We start from the raw sequence: 18,064 nt of genomic DNA, 5'->3' as shown, positions 1-18,064 counted from the left end.
GATCTTCTGTTGCGGTGTGCAGACTTCTCTCTCGTTGCAGCAGGTGGGCTTAGCTGCCCTGTTATATGGGATCTGAGTTCCCCAACCAGGGATCAAATCCATGTCCCCTGCATAGGCAGGTGGATTCTTTTTTTTTTTTTTTAATATTTATTTATTTTTGTCTGCACTGGTGCTTGGTTTCTCTGTGAAGTCTTTCTATAGTTGTGGTGAGTGGGGGCTACTCTTCATTGTAGTGCTCGGGCTTCTCATTGGGGTAGCCTCGCTAGAGCCCAGGGTCTAGAGCACAGGCTCAGTAGTTGTGACCCATGGGCTTAGTTGCCTTGCAGCATGGCCAGCAGTCTTCCTGGACCCAGTACCCCTGCATTAGGAGGCAGATTCCTAGCCACTGGACCACCAGGGAAGTCCCCACTCTTTCACCTTGACTTGCTCTTTGGCACTTCTTTGTACCCCGGGCTAGCTGCTGACACTCGACCAACAGAAAGGTGTGGCACAATGGTGAACATGACAGTTGTGTGTTTTATAAAGTGGCAGAGAGGACACAGAATAAGTAAGATAATTGTGGGTCACGATAAGGGCTGTAAAGGAAACGAATAGGCCAAGGTAACTGAGAGGGATTCAGAGGAGGCCTCTTTGGACAAAGGTGGTCAGTGGGGCCCTCACTGAGAAAGTGACATTTGAGCTGAGCCAGGAAGGCTGAAAAGAGTCAGCCCCTTAGAACAATAAGGGTGAACCTTGAAAGCATTTTGCTAAGTGAAAGAAGCCAGTTACAAGAGACCATATGCGATATTATTCCACTTGTAGGCAGTAGCCCAACAGGCAAACCTATAAAGACAGAGAGTAGATGAGTGGCTGGAAGTGAGGATGGGGGATGAGGAGGGTGTGCAGTTTGTTTCTGTAGCTGATAAAAATGATAAAAAATGATCACAGTAACCCTGGCACAACCCTGTGACTATGCTAAATACCATTGAATTATCTGTTGTAAATGGGTCAGTTGCAGGATATATGAACCCAATCTCAATAAAACCATTGAAAAGAAGCCAGCCATTTGAAGAACAGTTTAGGCAGTAGAAATAGCTGTCATAAGGACCTGAGACAGGCAGAAAGGACCCGGGACAAGTCCCTTGATAAGCTTGGGGGCAGGAGCCCTTTGTCAGCCATGGAAGGAGGTTGGATTTTGTTCTAAGGGCAGCGGTAACATGTTGGATGGTATCTAAAAAGCAGAGTGGGACATGATTTACTATATGTATTTTTAAAATGCTTTAGCTGCTGATGGGAGAATTGTGTGTGTGTGTACACACGTGTGCATGTGGGCGTGGCAGCATGAAGTGGAAGTCGGGACACCCGGCAGGAGCTGCTGCAGTGGTCTGAGTAAGGCACCCTGGCCGAGAAAGCCTGGGTAAGCAGTGCACTTGATGAGGGAGGAGCTGGAGAAGGAGATGAGGACTTGAGGTGACAAGGTAGCATGGAAACAACACGACTTAGCTGGGCCCTGCCTTGGCTTTTGCCAACCCAACCTAAAAACCAGTATTTATATGACACAATCTCTGCAACACAGATTTCATGACCAAGGAAGCTTTCTTCCCTTCCCTGTTCTCTTCTCCCCTTGCAGGAGACCACCGGGATGCTGCAGACCCAGCTCCAGGAGGCTCAGCAGGCGCTGGAGCAGGCAGCCCAGCAGCATAGAGACAGCCTGGCAGCCCTCCAGGAGGAGAGCCGCGTCCTGCTGCAGGATAAGACAGACCTGCAGAAGCAGGTCCCTGCTTCTCTCTCCCAGCCCTGCAACCCTTCCCCAGCACAGCCAGGCCCTCCCACTCCCCCTGGCAGGACAGGGAAACCTTGGTCCTGCTGTGTGAGCTTGGGATGGGGAGGGGAGGCCCCAGTATTAAGTGAGAAGTGAAGGGTGCTCAGAACTGAGCATGTGCCTCCCATGCCCCTGGGATAGTTAGTAACCTCTCTCAGTGGGGACCATGGTCATTATTGTTTAGTCACTTAAGTCGTGTCTGATTATTTGTGATCCCATGAACTTTAGCCCCTCAGGCTCCTCTGTCCTTGGGATTTCCCAGACAAGAATACTAGAGTGAGTTGCCATTTCCTCCTCCAGGGGATCTTCCCAACCTGGGGGTCGAACCCATGTCTCCGGCATTGGCAGGCAGATTCTTTACTGTCTCAGCCACCAGGGAAACCCAAACCTCACATTTTTTTGGCAGCCTCCTTGATCCAACCTCCCCCTCAGAGCCAGTGTTTTTATACCAGGTTGCTTTTCCTTCTCAGAATCCTGTATCAGATGGTATTCTGATTGTTTATTTTTAAAAAATATAATCACCTGGCCTTTGGACAGAGTTATATTCAGCCAAGGTTTTTCTTTGTGCCTCCTTTATACACCATACATGAGGCTGGGGAGACAGGTGATGAGGCTGAACAGTAGGGAGGGGCTTATGAATGGTTGGCAGAGGTAGGTAGTTAAGAACCGCACCTAAGGGTTGGCAGGCCCTCCAGGGTGTTGGAAATGGGCTGCTGACTATGATAAACCTTGAAGGACCCTAAAGTCCTAGATGAGAAGCATCCTTCCACTGACCTCCTATCCCCGGTCCTCATGCTCTTGACTTTCCAGGTGGAGGACTTGAAGTCTCAGCTACTTTCCAAAGAAGCCTCTCAGCGGTTCGTGGACCAGGAGGTTCAGGAAAAGCTGAGAGAGGCCCAGGAGTGTAGCCGAATTCAGAAGGAGCTGGAGAGAGAAAAAGCCAGGTAGGCTAGACAGGCCATGGAGTTGGCTTTGGCCTGTCTGGATCCAGGGGTCACAGTGAGGTTGACAGTTCTTTGCTCAGGTCCCCTAACCACTCATGTCTCCAGCTCTGGGCTCTAAGAGTAACTGTAGAGAGGGCATGGTCCCTGTCTCCGAAGCTCGCACTTCATTCATTTAGTGGAGAACATGCCTCACGCACCAGACACTATACCAGAGGTTGGGAATATAGTTTAAATAAGACAGTCTCTGCCTCAATAGAATTGAAGGTTTTGTGGAGAAGACATTAATCAAATCCTCTCCAAGGGAAGATACTGGCAGATTATGTTACCTGGAGTCTGAGTTGGGAGAAACCGTTTTGTTGATGACACTAGAGGTAGGAGGCTGGTACAGATGTCCAGAAAAGAGATCGCAAAGCTGGAACCCTGGAGGGGTGGTAAGGAAGCGTAGGAGGGAAGGGGTTTAAGGGAGTTAGGGGAGTTGGGATCGGTTTATATGTAGTCTTAGAGTGGACACAGGCAGGGTGAGGGAAGAATGCTGTGATGTTTCAGGACTTCTAAGGGTGGATGGAGAGGCCATTTGCTGAGCTGGGAAAGGTAGCCGGGGTGACTGGGGGGAGGGGAGGTACAGAGGAGATGGGAAGAACTGGACGTGTTGAATTTGAGGTATGTACTGTGTAGGTATTTCTGGAATTTGCCGAAGAGTAAATTGTGAAGTTGAAGAACCTAGGAGCAATCAGTAGGTGCTCAATAAACGCAGGCTTTTATTCTTAGCCTGTAATCATGATCATTACTGTCTCTATGCTAATTATCCATGCTATGTTAGAGCAGTCCGATGAGAAGGTAGTTCTTTGTTGCCTGAGAGAATGGCCTGGCCCTCAGACCCCTCTCTCTTTTTTAAAAAATTAACTTATTAATTTTAATTGGAGGATAATTACTTTACAGTATTGTGGTGGTTTTTGCCATACATCGACATCAATCAGTCATGGGTGTACATGTATCCCCCCATCCTGAAACCCCCTCCCACGCCCCTCCCCACCCCATTCCTCTGGGTTGTCCCGGAGTACTGGCTTTGAGTGCCCCGCTTCATGCATCGAACTTGCACTTGACCCCTCTCTGTTTAGCCTGACTCTGTCGCTGGTGGAAAAGGAACAGAGACTCCTTGTTCTGCAAGAGGCTGACTCTGTTCAACAGCAAGAGCTGAGCTCCCTGCGCCAGGACATGCAGGAGGCCCAGGCCGGGCAGAAAGAGCTCAGTGCCCAGGTATCTCCCACCCAGCAGGAAATCTCTTCCCTGGTGGAAACCAGCCTCTGGAGTCAGCGGGTGCTTGCTCAGTCATGCTGGGGCCTTCACAGCCCCGGTGGGAGAGGGAAGCCAGGACTGGGTGGGGTGGAGCATGGGAACCTGACCCAGAGTCAAGAACAGACTGCTGATGACCAGAACATGGTGCCCAGAGGATAGAGCTCACGCAGGCCAGTTCAAGCCTGGCCACCGCCAAGTGCGCCTGGTCTGCCCGGCAAGACACAGCAAGGGGAACAAATATTACTTCCCTCGGGTCCGCGGCAGCAAGAGACCTTCCATGGACTTAGTCTGTTCACAGCAGGACCCCAGACCTGTGCATGGAGGGAAGATGGAACTGGGAGGAAAAGCGTGAAGGGAGTAAGAGCTAGACGTAGACTGTGGTAGAGCAGGACCCAGGTCTGCTTGTTAGACAGTCCTGGGTGTGATCCCTGCTCTACTGCTTCTTGGTGGTGTGAATATCGCTATATTCATCCATAAGACAAGGGTGGTAATTCTTAATCATTATAGGAATATAGAAAGTGTCAGGAGCACAGTAAGCATTCCGTAAACGGTACCCATTATTATTGTGACTGGTCTTCTTTTGGCTCAGTATCAGGGTTTCAAGAAGAATTCTTTTTTTTTTCAGCTGCCCCAGATCTTAGTTGGCACCTTTGTTGTGACACGCAAAATATTTTTCCTTGCAGCATGTGGGATCTAGTTCCCTGACCAGGGATTGAACCCAGGCCCCCTGCATTGGGAGCATAGAGTCTTAGACACTAGACTACCAGGGAGGTCTCTCAGGCAGATTTCTAATCATACCAGGAAGCTGGCATAATTGCCAAGGGGACCAGGGCCAGAGCCCATGAGCATATAGCCCAGGCCCACGTGTCAGGAGTCCTTAGGTAGGTGCGTAGGTCAGATCTGGAGTGACACTCATTCCAGACCCTCCCTTGCTGCTGGAGAGCTGAGCCTCCTGAAATCCTCCCAGCCCCAGACAACCCCACGACCCTGGGGATCGAGTGGGATCAGGCCCGGGAGGGTCCAGGGAGAGGGTGTCCACTCCCTGCTTGGAGTGACCATACTTCTTCTCTGGCAGGTGGAATTACTGAAGCAGGAGGTGAAGGAAAAGGAGGCTGACTTCCTGGCCCAGGAGACTCAGCTGCTGGAGGAGCTCGAGGCATCTCGAGTCACGGAACAGCAGCTCCGAGCTTCCTTGTGGGCCCAGGAGACCAAGGCGGCCCAACTACAGCTGCGCCTGCGCAGCACGGAGAGCCGGCTGGAGGCTCTGGCGGCGGAGCAGCAGCCTGGGCACCAGGCCCAGGTCCAGCTGGCCAGCCTCTATTCTGTCCTGCAGCAGGCCCTGGGGTCTGCCTGTGAGAGCAGGCTGGAGCTGAGTGGCGGGGGAGACTCAGCGCCCTCCCTCTGGGGCCCAGAGCCAGGTGAGGGAGCCACCCCGGAGCTCAGGCCTTTGGGCAAAGCCAGGCCTAGCTCCCGGGGTGGAGGAGAGGGGTGCAGTTCTCCAGGCAGTGCTGCATCAAGGCCAAGGCCACAGCCTCTGGGATGGGTTCAGTCAGAGTGTGAACCCCTGACCTCTCCTCTCTGAGCTTGGTTTTCTCAACTATAAAATGAGGGTATTATAAGTACCCACTTCTTGGGATTTTCCTGAGGAGTTAATGAGATGACAGAAATAAAATCGCCTGCACAGTCCCTGGCACTTGTTCACACGCTCAGTCGTGTCCAACTCTTTGCGACCCCACGGACTGTGGCACGCCAGGCTTCCCTGTCCTGGCACTTATTAAAGGCCTAGCAAATGATAGCTGGCATTTTCTAGTGCCCATCAAAGCGCCTGGCACATAGGTATGCAGACCAGGGCACGATGAACAAACTGCTGAGGGGGATTCTTTGAAGAGAGGAGGGGTGGTTAGGAAGGCCAGGGCCATGTTTGGGTGGTGTGGTGTGGCTATTTCATTTCATAGTGCAGCCAGGTCAGGAGGTGTTTCCTTATTTTTTCAGACCAGAATGGTGCTAGGATCCTCTTTAAGAGAGGGCCCCTCCTGACGGCTCTCTCAGTTGAGGCGGTAGCGGCCGCCCTCCACAAGCTTCACCAAGACCTGTGGAAGACGCAGCAGGCCCGGGTATGTGTCTCCATTCTCCTTCCTCAAGCTCTTCACCTCCCCTGAAAAGGGCTCATGGCGTAGTTTGACCTGTGTTACTTTTTCTTTAAAAAAAAAAAAAAAACAACTATTTATTTGATTGTGCTGGGTCTTAGTAATTGCGGCATGTGGGATCTAGTTCCCTGACTGGGGATTGAACCCAGGCATCTTGCATTGGGAATGTGGAGACTTAGCCACGCTAACCCCCTGGTGGTTCCTTGGACCACCAGGGAAGTCCCTGATCTGTTTTATTTCTGACATCAAGTTGGAATGAGTTCTGCCTCTATTGCTTACTACCTGGCAGCTGTGAATAGAGCATTTGGCTTCCTAGACCTTGGTTTCATTAATAAATTAGGGCACACTGTGTCTGCTTCACTGGGCTTTGATGAAAGGTTTAATGAGTGAGGGACTCAGGTGAGCCCTGTAAACCGTGATACGCTGTGTAGATCTGGAATATTGTTTTACATCATTTTCCTCTCAGCCACGAATTGTTCTTGGTGCCAAGACCTCCAAGAAGAAACAAACAAATGGGGATCACTGAGATTTGAGATTGCCGTTTATAGGAGGAACATTCTAGGCTCAAGACAATATGAAATGTCCTCCACATCCCACCTTATGGCGAACCTATCAGTCAGTGAAAATTGAGTGTCAATACGCCAGCCATTCTGAGTTAGGGATCCAGAAAGGAGTAACACCTGCTCTCTGCCCTCAGGAAGGCTCATGACAGGCCTGAGCAACCCAGCTTTGTCCTGAGATAAAGCCAAGCTACTAGAATTAACTAGATCAGTAACAGGTGCACAGTCTGATTACAGGAGGCAGGGACAGTGCAGTCTGACTTGAGAGGGTCAGAAGAAAGGAAGCAGTGACCTTTGAGCTAAAATTTGAAGTGGTTCAGGGAGAGGAGAGGTGATCCTGGGCTAAGACTTCAGTAGGAGTTCTGTTTCAAAGATGGACTGGTCAGAAGGGGAAGCCAGGCTCCCGCCAGTGGGGGCAGAGCCTGTCATCACTTGGAACCAGATGCACGTGAGTTCAGAGGTAAATAACCCAGAAATCTGAGAGTAGGTCCTCGATGACAAACCCTGACAGAAGCTGAGGGACTAGAAGGCTTGGGCCCTGGACATGCAGCTTGAGTTCCACGCGCTTCCTTTCCCAGGATGATCTGCGGGATCAAGCCCAGAAGCTGGAACAGCGTCTCAGTGATATGGAAGGCGAGAAGAGCCGGGTCCACACAGAGTTGCAGGCTCTGCAGAGACAGCTCTCCCAGAACGAGGAAGGTGAGAAACTTAAGGCAGGAGCGGTTTGAGGGGAAGAGAGGAATGGCAGACTTCCCAGGTGGCGCTAGTGGTAAAGAATCCACCTGCAATGCAGGAGACCTTGGTTTGATCCCTGGGTTGCAAAGATCCCCTGGAGGAGGAAAAGGCAACCCACTCCAGTATTCTTGTCTGGTGGATCCCATGGACAGAGGAGCCTGGCAGGCTATGGTCCATAGGGTTGCAAAGAGTCAGACACGACTAAAGTGTGAGGAAAGGCAGAGAGCCCAGAGGAGTGGGATCGGCCTAGGAACCACTCTTTACTGCTTGCCCACAACTGTGAGAAGATGCCCAGAGGCATCTCCTTAGGGGTGGTGAACCCCGTGAACCACTTTTCATGCTTTGTTTGGCCTTTGAGGGCCATCCTGGCAGAAGGGATTAGGAACAGATTTGGTGAACTGAGGGAAGTTGCTGGCTAGGCTTCCATTTTTTCTGTCTGCAGGTTTAAAAACTGGCTACCTAAGGCCTAGTCTCGAAGAACACCGTAAAATTCTGTCATTAATCCTTTATCAGTGTTACTTATTTTGTCATCCCCAACTGCGTTCTCAAAGTGATTAGCAAGGATCCTGAGCTTGTTTGGGAAATAGAGAAGGGGGGAACCTGGGGAGAATGTATCTGTGCTACAGCCAAGGCTGGGAAGGGTGTTGACCACCAGGAAACGAAAGAGGAGGGTCTTCAGGCTCAAGGCTCAACTACAGAAAAGAGGAAGACAACGTGGGGAGTGGATCTGGGTCTTAGAATGTCCCACTGGGCTCCGTGAGAGCCATACACAGAGCTGGGTTCTGGTGCCTTTTGCAGAAATGGAGGGCCCCCAGAAGAGCCACCCTGGTCTCTAGGAACCTCTGCAAAATCCTAGAATTACTGGCTGAAAAGGACATCCTATGTCATGAAGCTCAACCCTGTCTGGAATCCAGGGTTAAGAAGCTGTGTGATCGGGATGAAAAGTGTTGGTACAGTTGTCAGCAGCAGATGCAGACAGGGGTCTGGAAGCAGTAGGGAGCCTAGACAAACAGAGCACTGGGCAGAAGGGTCATGTCTCTATGAAACTGGATGTAATTCTCTCCTTCTTGGCCTTTTCCTCCTTTGTTTCTGTCCCCCTTCTCCCATCCACCTGTACATCCCTCTTTTCCTCCACCCCAATCATGGGCCTTCCTCCATCTCTTCCCAAAGAGAAATCCAAGTGGGAAGGAAAACAGAACTCCCTAGAATCTGAGCTGATGGAACTGCGTGAAACTGTGGCATCCTTACAGAGTCGCCTCCAGCAAGCAGAGCTGCAAGGAGTGGAAGCCCAGGTTAGGTGGTACTGAACTGGGGAGGGGCCAAGGCTCAGGCTCCCATCCTAGCCCCTGGTCAAACCCCATTCATATATAGTGCCCAGCTTTCTTCAGCAGTGGCTCCATTTCTCTGGCTGTCCCCACAGCCCTGAGGACTATTATGAAGGCCTCAGTGAATCCTCCTTTAATTATTCTTTCTGAATTGAGGTTGAGATCTTTATCCCTTGACCTGAAGGATTAGAGTCTGGGATGGCTGATTTGCACCAGACTTTCTTTGAGCAGAGCAGAGCCTAAAAGTGTGGTCAGGATGTTCTTTTACAGCATCAGCCTAAGTAGAATGCTCAATTCCTTTTGCTCACATCCTTGACAAGGCTGATGCCACAGAGGAAGGAAAGGAAAGGCCCTTGTTGGAGTGACAGTTTGAGGGAAGCACAGCTTTAACGCGGTTTTGTATCTCGTTTTCCAGAATGAGCGCAAGTTACTGCAGTCAGCCAAGGAGAGCCTGACTGCCCAGGTGGAACATCTCCAAGCCTCTGTCACAGAAGCCAGGGCTCAGGCAAGTGCTGCTGTGGCCCTCGAGGAAGATCTGCGGATGGTACGCTCAGCCCTGAAACTGAAAAATGAGGAGGTGGTGAGTGAGCGCCAGCGAGCCCAGGCCCTGCAGGAGCAGGGTGAGCTGAAGGTGGCCCAGGGGAAGGCTCTGCAGGAGAATCTGGCTCGCCTGGCCCAGGCCCTCTCGGAAAGAGAAGGGGAGGTGGAGACCCTGCAGGGGAAAATCGAGGAACTGGAGAAGCAACGGGAAATGCAAAAGGCTGTGTTGGAAGTGCTGTCTCTGGACCTGAAGAAGAGGAACCGAGAGGTGGATCTACAGCAGGGACAGATCCAGGAACTGGAGGAGTGTAGGTCTGTGCTAGAGCATCTCCCCATGGCCGTCCAGGAGCTAGAGCAGCAGCTGGCCCTGCAGAGAGAGCGGATCCGGGAGCTTGAGAAGGACCGGGAGATGCAGACAAGCATCCTAGAGCATCATCTCCTGGAACTTGAGAAGAAGGCCCAAGTGATCGAGTCCCAGAAAGGCCAGATTCAGGACCTGAAGAAGCAGCTGGTTACGACAGAATGCCTGGCCCTGGAGCTCGAGGAGAAGCGTCACAAAACAGAGAGCCAGCGAAAGGCGATAGAGGAGCTGGAGGGCCAGAGGGAAGCGCAGAGGATGGCTCTGACCCACCTAACGCTGGACCTGGAGGAAAAGAGCCAGGAACTGCTGGCTCAGGGCAGCCGGATCCAGGAGCTGGAGGGCCACAGCACTATCCTGGCTGGTGAGCTCCAGGAGAAGGAGCAGGAGGCCATGGCCCAGCGAGACCAGATCCGGGATCTGCAGAGGCAGAAAGAGCATCTGAGTCAGGACCTGGAGAGGAGGGAGAAGGAGCTGGTGCTGCTGACGGAGAGGACGCAGGCCCTGGAAGATCAGAGGAGCCGGCAGACGAAGATCCTGGAGGAAGACTTGGAGCAGATCAAGCTGGCCCTGAGAGAGCGGGACCGGGAGCTGGTCTCGCAGCGGCAGCTGAGGCAGGAGCGGGCGGAGGAAGGGAAGGGCCAGAGCAAAGCTCAGCGTGGAAGCCTGGAGCACATGAAGCTGATCCTGCGAGATAAGGAGAAGGAGGTGGAGTGCCAGCAGGAGCACATCCAGGAGCTTCAGGAACACAGGGACCAACTGGAACAGGAGCTCCAGGGCCTCCACAGGAAGGTAGGTGAGACCAGCCTCCTTCTGACCCAGCGGGAGCAGGAGATTGCGGTCCTGCAGCAGCACCTGCAGGAAGCCCGGGACCAGGGGGAACTGAAAGAGCAGGAGCTTCAGGGGCAGCTGGAAGAGACCCAGAGGGTCCTGGTGCAGAGGACCCAGGAGCTCCAGGCCCTGCAGCAGCAAGAGGCCCGGGGCCAGGAGGAGAACGTGAAGGAGCAGGCGGACTCACTGCAGACTGCCCTGGAGCAGGCGCAGGCCGCCCTGGAGGAGCGCCGGGCAGAGCTCGAGGAGCACGAGGAACACGCCCAGAGACTCCAGGAAGAGCTGGCGGTGGAGGGGCAGCGGAGCCAGGCCCTGGAGGAGGTGCTGGGTGACCTTCGGGCAGAGGCTCGGGAGCAGGAGAAAGCGCTGCAGGCCCTCCAGCAGCAGTGTGCCGAGCAGGCCCAGGAACATGAGGCGGAGGCCCGGGCCCTGCGGGACAGCTGGCTACAGGCAGAGGCACTGCTCGAGGCCCGCGACAGGGAGCTGGAGGCCCTAAGGGCCGAGGGCCAGGCCTCCCAAAGGCAGGAGGAAGCTGCCCGGGGCCAGGCTGAGGCTCTGCAGGAGGCCCTTGGCCAGGCTCAGGCTGCCCTGCGGGAGAAAGAGCAGCATCTCCACGGGCAGGCTGAACTGAGCCGCAACCTGGAGGCCAGCACGGCCACCTTACAGGCCGCCCTGGACTCCTGCCAGGCCCAAGCCCGGCAGCTCGAGGAGACCCTGAGGAAGCGGGAAGGTGAGATCCAAGACAGGGACCTCCAGCACCAGGAGGCCGTGCTGCAGCTCCAGCAGGCGCTTGCCCAGAGGGACAAAGAGCTGAGAGAGCTGAGGAGGCAGGGGCAGCTGCTGGAGAAGTCTCTGGCCCAAGAGAAGCGGGAGCGCAGGCACGAGAGAGAAGGGGAAGAGGTAATGGGCCTCCGGGAGAGCCTAAGGGAGCTACAGCAGACCCTGGCTCAAAAGGAAGACGAGCTCCTGGAGCTGCGGGAGGCCCTGCAAAGGAAGGATCTGGAGGACTCGCCCCACAGCCACAAAGCCTTGCCCAGGGAGGAGCCATCTCCCCAACTCGACTCCTCAGGGCCCAGGCTGCAGCGGGAGCTGGAGCGACTACAGGCAGCCCTGAGGCAGACGGAGGCCAGGGAGATCGAGTGGAGGGAGAAGGCCCAGCACCTGGCACTGTCCCTGGCCCAGAGCAAGGCCAGTGTGAGCAGTCTGCAGGAGGCAGCCCTGCTCCTACAGGCCTCCGTGCTGGAGCGGGACTCGGAGCAGCAGAGGCTGCAGGTGAGTCACGTCATGGCGGGTAAGACTCCGGGGCCATCTTCACCTCAGGGTGTGAGGAAAGGTGAGGTCATGGACACCTCAACACAGTGGAATCCTGGTTAGTGTGCTCGGGTGGGGTGGGAGGGGCAAGGCAACACCCACAGACTCTGCCCTCCCTGAGTTAACGGTCTAGTGGAAGAGCAATTATTGTGCAATGCACTGCAGCTCTTGGGGTTAGTGCTTAATTAAAATAAGTGCTCTGAGCAAACTAGAGGGATGCCCCGTCTTTCCTGGGTCCCAAAAGGCTTCCTGGTAAAAGTGATGTTTGAGATTAGATGAAGGGACCAGTAAGGAAGTAGCCCAGCACAGGTAGGGGAGGGAGAGGAAAAAAGGAGGGGAGAGAGAGCGTAGAATATCAGTCAGGGAGTTCAGACTGCCTGGGACATAGAGCAGGGGGCTGGCGAGAGCAGAGAGGACAGCAGGGGCCCATCGTTTAGGGCTTGTCAGCATGTTGAGGACCTGGGTGACCAGTGGGAAGCGGATGAAGGGTTTGGGCCCAGGGAGTGACAGAATCAGATATATAATAGTCCATAAAGATGGCTCAGGCTGCCGTGTGGAGCAGCTGGAGATCTGGGGAGACCGAGTAGGAGGCTGTAAGTGGGAGTCAGTGGGGAGATGGTGACCTGAGATAGGAAGTATGGATGGAGACACGGAGAAATGAAGGGAGTAACTAAGTAAGGACAGGGCCCAGGTTTCTGCTCACTGGGATACAGGTGGGTTTGGGGAACCCACCTGGGATAAAGGAGGGAAATAGTGTGGTCAGTTTGGAAACGAGTGACGTGCCTGTGGGACCTGCAAGAGGTCCAGTGGGCAGGTCTGTAAAGTGAGCTGAAGGTAAAAGATTAGATTGAGGCCAGCGGTAGAGACTTCAGAGGTGTCAACAGTTAGAAAAAGTGGGCTCCTCCAGGCAGGATGTTGACCGGCAGAGGAAGTGACCTTCGGGTATGACCTTTACCCTCAGGTCAGGGCCATGTCTGCACCCTGCACTGAGCACAAGGTCTGCACACAGTGGGCCATCAGGAAAGCTGGGTTTACTGCTTTACACAGAGAGGTATTATCTCTTTTTACCAAGAGGAGCCCAGCCCATTTTTCCTGAGAAGTCGACTCTCTATCCTGGTCTCCCTTGACTGGATGTGAGCACTGAAGAACCCCCTCCCCGACCTCAGAACCCTTCAGGGGCTAGCCTTCCTGGAGCCCCAAAATCTCTGCACTGGTTAAAATACAATATGCACACAAAGGGTTTCATTTATGAACTTTGGAGTCAAGTTCTTGGATTTGAAATACAGTTCTGCAGTTTAGTAGCTGTGTGACCTGAGGTAAGTGCTTTTTCTTCTCTGACTCGTTTTTCTCATTGATAAAATATGGAATGATAATATCAGCCCCATACAGCCATTTTGAGTCCAAAAAGCAATAATATAAATAAAGTGTACAAGACAGAAGCATTCAGTAAGTGGGACTCCTTTCCTATTTCTAGGCCTTTTCTTACCGGTACAGAAAAAGTCAGATACGTAGGTGGGCGGGAAGACACTTTCTATACTTGTGAATTACTGAGCTATATTTACTCATTAATGGAGTTCAGGTTGGCACCCCCATTCCCAAAATACTCAAGGACATTTTTCAGAAGTAGCCCTCTTCATAGTAGCATCACTTTAAAAAAAGTATTTATTTGGCTGTGCCAGGCCTTAGCTGTGGCATGTGGGATCTAGTTCCCCTGACCAGGGATTGAACCTGAGACCCCTGCATTGAGAGCGGGGAGTCTTAGCCACTGGACAACCAGGGAAGTCCCACTAGCATCATTATTTAAAATTGAGGTATGGTTGATTTACAATGTTTCAGGTACATAACAGAGTGTGTATATATATATAAGTGAATATACCTATATTCTTTTTCAGATTCTTTTCCCTTGTATTAATAGGTAATTATAAGATAGTGAATGTAGTTCCCTGTGCAATACAAGCAAGTCCTTGTTGTTTATCTATTTTATATATAATAGTGTATATCTGCGGAGAAGGCAATGGCAAGCCACTCCAGTACTCTTGCCTAGAAAATCCCATGGACGGAGGAGCCTGATGGGCTGCAGTCCATGGAGTCGCTACAAGTCAGACATGACTGAGCGACTTCACTTTCACTTTCACACATTGGAGAAGGAAATGGCAACCCACTCCAGTGTTCTTGCCTGGAGAATCCCAGGGACGGGGGGCCTGGTGGACTGCCGTCTGTGGGGTCACACAGAGTCGGACACGACTGAAGTGACTTAGCAGCAGCAGTGTATATCTGTTAATCCCAGATCCCTAATTTATCCCTCTTCCCCTTTTCCGCTTTGGTAACCATAAGTTTGCTTTCTATATCTGCAAGTCTGTTTCTGTTTTGTAAATAAATTCATTTGTATCATTTTTTTAGATTCTAAATATAAGTGATATCATGTTATTTGTTTTATCTGTCTGACTTGCTTCCCTTACTAAGGCTGTCCATGTTGCTGCAAACGACATTGTTTCATTCTTTTTATGGCTGAGTAACATCCCATTGTATATATTTACCATCTCTTCTTTATCCATTCATCTGTTGATGGACATTTATACAGTAGCATCAGTTTTTATTTTAAGCATTTTACATGCCAGGCACTGTTACTCTCATTTTCTTTTTCTACAACAACCCTGAGACGCAGGAACAGTTAATATCTTCATTTTATAGTTGAGGAATAACCCATAAAAGAAGTTAAGTAACCTGTCGGTGATCATCCAGCTCATGAAGGGCAGAACTTGGATTAAACCTAAGCAGGCTGACTTTCGAGCGTGGCCTCATACTCCTGAGCTTCTCCTCCCTCCCAGACAGCCACCACCCACAAGTAGACCCTCTGCTTCTCTTCTCTGTCTCCCCACTTGACCTTTGCCATTTATGAACCCTCGAGTGTCTAGAAAATAATCTAAACACTAGTCTTCCCATTTATCCAAAGAGGTTTAACCCCAGAGGCTTGATCTACACTTTGTATTTTACAAATGAGGTGGTTGGGGTTTGGAGAGAGCTCCTATCTTGACCCAAGTCCCATAGCCGGTAAGTGGTGACCCAGTACTCGCCTCCGTGTGATTCCTGAGTCCACACTCTGCACAGCACCTAGTGCTCCCAGTTGTCGCTTAACTTAGGCAAGATCTAAAACGAGAAAGGTCCAGGGAGTTCCCTGGTGATTTAGTGGTTGGAATTTCACTGCCATGGCCCGGGTTCAACCCCTGGTTGGGGAACTAAGATCCTGCAAGCCATGCAACGTGGCCAAAAAATAAAAATAAAGTGAGACAGATTTTAATCCTAGACCACTGTGTATTCTTGGGAAGATCCTCCTCTGTTCCTTTCTTTTATCCGTCTGTAAAATGAAGTTTCTGCACTAGAATAGCTGAGAGGTGCCAAGAAAAATAAGACTATAAACCTGATGAGATTGTTGAGGGTGGAGTGGATGTTGAGGGTGGAGTGGATGTTGAGGGTGGAGTGGATGTGCAGATGTTACTCTCACTTTCTGAATGTGCGGTCACCATGGTGTGACTTTGCTCTGCACCTTGATGCCCCAGGACGAACTAGAGCTCACCAGACAAGCTCTGGAGAAGGAGCGACTCCACAGCCTGGGCCTGACCAGCCGAGCACAACAGGGGCCTGGAGGAGAGCCCGACATCCGGCTGGGAGAGGTGAGCTGGGGGCCTGGTGAGAACAGATGGCCCAGGAGGGAGTGCCTGTCCAGGGGCTTGTCCCCTTCCCCTGAGAATTGGGTCCCTGAAGCGCACACCTGCCTGGTTCATCCTTTGCCCTCTGACTAGCTCCCCCACCTTCCCCTGTCTCAGGGGCTGCCCCGGTGAGCTTAACAGGTCTCTCTCCTTCAGGTCTCAGAGGTGAAGATGGAGCCGAGTCCTGAGGTGGAGGAGAAGCAGCGCTGGGAGCAGAGGCTTGAACACCTGCAGCGAGCGGTGGCGCAGCTGGAGGTTGACCGGAGCCGGCTACAGCACCACAACGCCCAGCTACGGACCACCCTGGAGCAGGTGGGTGACTCCGGTCCGAAGAAAGGCACTCATCTCCACTTCTCCTACAGCCCCCAGAGCAGGGTATTCGGAAACAATGGCCCAGGACCAGGTTTGGCCTGCTCTCCATTTCTGAAAATAAAGTTAAATGGGGATGCACCAGTATTTGTGACCAAGAACGAATGGCCCACAGTGCCTGAAGTTCTACAGAAAAGACTTGCTGGCCCTGCTTAGAAGCCTGGGAGGCTGGCCCAGTCCTCTGTGGCAGCAGCACTGTGCACGCAGGGCTGTCCTAGCACAGGCTCTCTGCAAAGTTCAGCTTCTCATGACTCCTTATGTTCACACCACTCCCCTCAAACCAGCCTGCTCCCCAAAAAGGTGGCTCAGCTGCAGCCCAGAGCCAAGCCCAAGCCCTGGTCTCACTCACACCCAATCTCTGCAGGTGGAGCAAGAGCGGAGGAAACTGAAGAGGCAGTCCATGCGCGCGTCGAGGGCAGGGGTCCTAGAGAGCAGTGGAGCCACAGCACCATCCCCCACACCCCAGGTTTGTCCATTTTCACTGACTGCAGCTTCCGGAGAGCCCAATCCCGGCCACCAGAAACAGTCCTCTGCAATGTGTATCCAAGGCAAGAAGCCCATTCAGCCAGTCCAGAGGGCCCCTCCTGAGCAGGCTCTGCCCCGCCCAGCACCCTCCCTGACTTAGGAAAGAGGCCCAGCATCAGTGATTGGGCCTTGAATCAAGGCTGGCAGCCCTGCCTTCTGAGCAGCCTTCTCGGATGTTCAGTCCACCTGCCCCCAGACCAGTGCTTCAGGCCCCTAGGAGCAGAGCTCATGGGCTTCTACTCTCTCCCAGTGTGTGGTGCTTGCCACACCTTGATGTACCTAGGGCTCAATAGAAGCTTTGTGGCCCTCTTAGACTTCCTTGCCCTTTGCAATACTGAATTGACAAGATATGGGTCCAAGGTGTTTCCTGGTGGTCATTCAGTCACTAAGTCGTGTCCAGCTCTTTGTGACCCCATGGACTACAGCACACCAGGCTTCCCCATTGAGTCAGTGAGGCCATCCAACCATCTCATCTTCGGTTACCCCCTTCTCCTGCCCTCAATCTTTTCTGCGACTAGAAGGATTTAGGGGAAGACACGGCAAACCATTCTTTCTACTGAGTTATGCCCATCAGTTGATAGTCCTGGAGCCTGGCAGGCAGGGACTGTCTCTGGTGGCTGAGCACGTCCCAGCCCTCCATCCCCCTTCCTTGAAGGAGAGCTTCCCAAGGGCAGGACCCTTGTCTCACTTCCCCTCTGCATCCTTCACACGCTGCCTGGGGCTAGCATGAGGCAGATGTGTGGTGTGCTTTAAATGAGGAGGTGCCTTGAAGAAGCCAGTCCCATCCAAACCTCTGGGACATTTGGCATCAGGTCTCCATGGGTGTTGCCCATTGGTTTGGTTTAGACCCTCTGAGCCCTGGTGCCTCAGGATTGTGGGAGGCCTATACAAACCTCCAATGGAAGTCCTGTTCCCCTGGGACAATATTTGTCTCCCCCAGGATGGAAGAGGAGGACAGAAGATCTCCTCAGATACCACGCACATGGCTGAGCTGCAGAAAGAGGTACGTTCAAGAAGGTTCCATCTTCTAAGCCTCTTTTCCCTCCTTGGTACTTGGGCAGCAAGGCTTTGGTGTCTACTGTGTGCTTGGTCCCTTGTGCACATCCAGCAGGGATAGGGAAGATAGTTCCTGCCTCAAAGAACTGCAGACCCCATGGGAGGCAAGCCAAGCCCAGTTCCAGCTCCATCTACTGCACTGAGTACACTCAACCTCTCCTATGCTTAGGGTAGGAGCGGGGAAGACCTCTTACCGAGAAAGGGAAGGGAAAAAGGCCAAGGAGCAGACAGAAGATTCTAAGAGGACAGCCTGAACCAAGCAGAAGCACCCAGGCCTCCTCTGCCCTCACACGCATGCTTGCAGGCAGGGCTGTCACCAGCACATCAGGCAGAGCAACCTGGCACAAGCGCCAGGATCCACACCCCAGAGCTCAGGTCAAGCTCCGGGAACCTGTGTCAGGTGCCTTCTTGCCTCTGGGCCTCACCTGAAGGTTCACCCTGTCTTTCAAGGCCTAGGAGTAATTAAAACTATGAAATTCTGATTTCAGAACCTGTGCCAGAAATCAGTAGTCACTACTGGAAGGGCCTCACTATACAGCTAGACCTCAGGTTCTCACTT

General features: G+C 52.6%; 1 protein-coding gene across 8 annotated transcripts in view; it reads left to right on the top strand.

Moving 5' to 3' along the window:
• CEP250 (centrosomal protein 250) overlaps positions 1-18,064 on the top strand; it is a 54,647-nt gene that overhangs the window by 27,539 nt on the left and 9,044 nt on the right. For all 8 annotated transcript variants that reach the window (XM_088843830.1, XM_088843834.1, XM_088843832.1 and 5 more), the window contains 12 exons: positions 1,610-1,753; positions 2,612-2,745; positions 3,864-4,002; positions 5,117-5,459; positions 6,034-6,155; positions 7,327-7,447; positions 8,654-8,775; positions 9,224-11,809; positions 15,406-15,519; positions 15,712-15,867; positions 16,289-16,390; positions 17,390-17,452. In XM_088843830.1, the coding sequence (XP_088699956.1) occupies positions 1,610-1,753; positions 2,612-2,745; positions 3,864-4,002; positions 5,117-5,459; positions 6,034-6,155; positions 7,327-7,447; positions 8,654-8,775; positions 9,224-11,809; positions 15,406-15,519; positions 15,712-15,867; positions 16,289-16,390; positions 17,390-17,452 (4,146 nt within the window). The remainder of the gene's footprint in view (positions 1-1,609; positions 1,754-2,611; positions 2,746-3,863; positions 4,003-5,116; positions 5,460-6,033; positions 6,156-7,326; positions 7,448-8,653; positions 8,776-9,223; positions 11,810-15,405; positions 15,520-15,711; positions 15,868-16,288; positions 16,391-17,389; positions 17,453-18,064) is intronic.

This window comes from Moschus berezovskii, chromosome 15 (assembly GCF_049115385.1).
Source record: "Moschus berezovskii isolate FMDL1 chromosome 15, NW_MosBer_1.0, whole genome shotgun sequence".
NCBI lineage: Eukaryota > Metazoa > Chordata > Mammalia > Artiodactyla > Moschidae > Moschus > Moschus berezovskii.
This window is presented reverse-complemented; position numbering and strand designations above follow the sequence as displayed.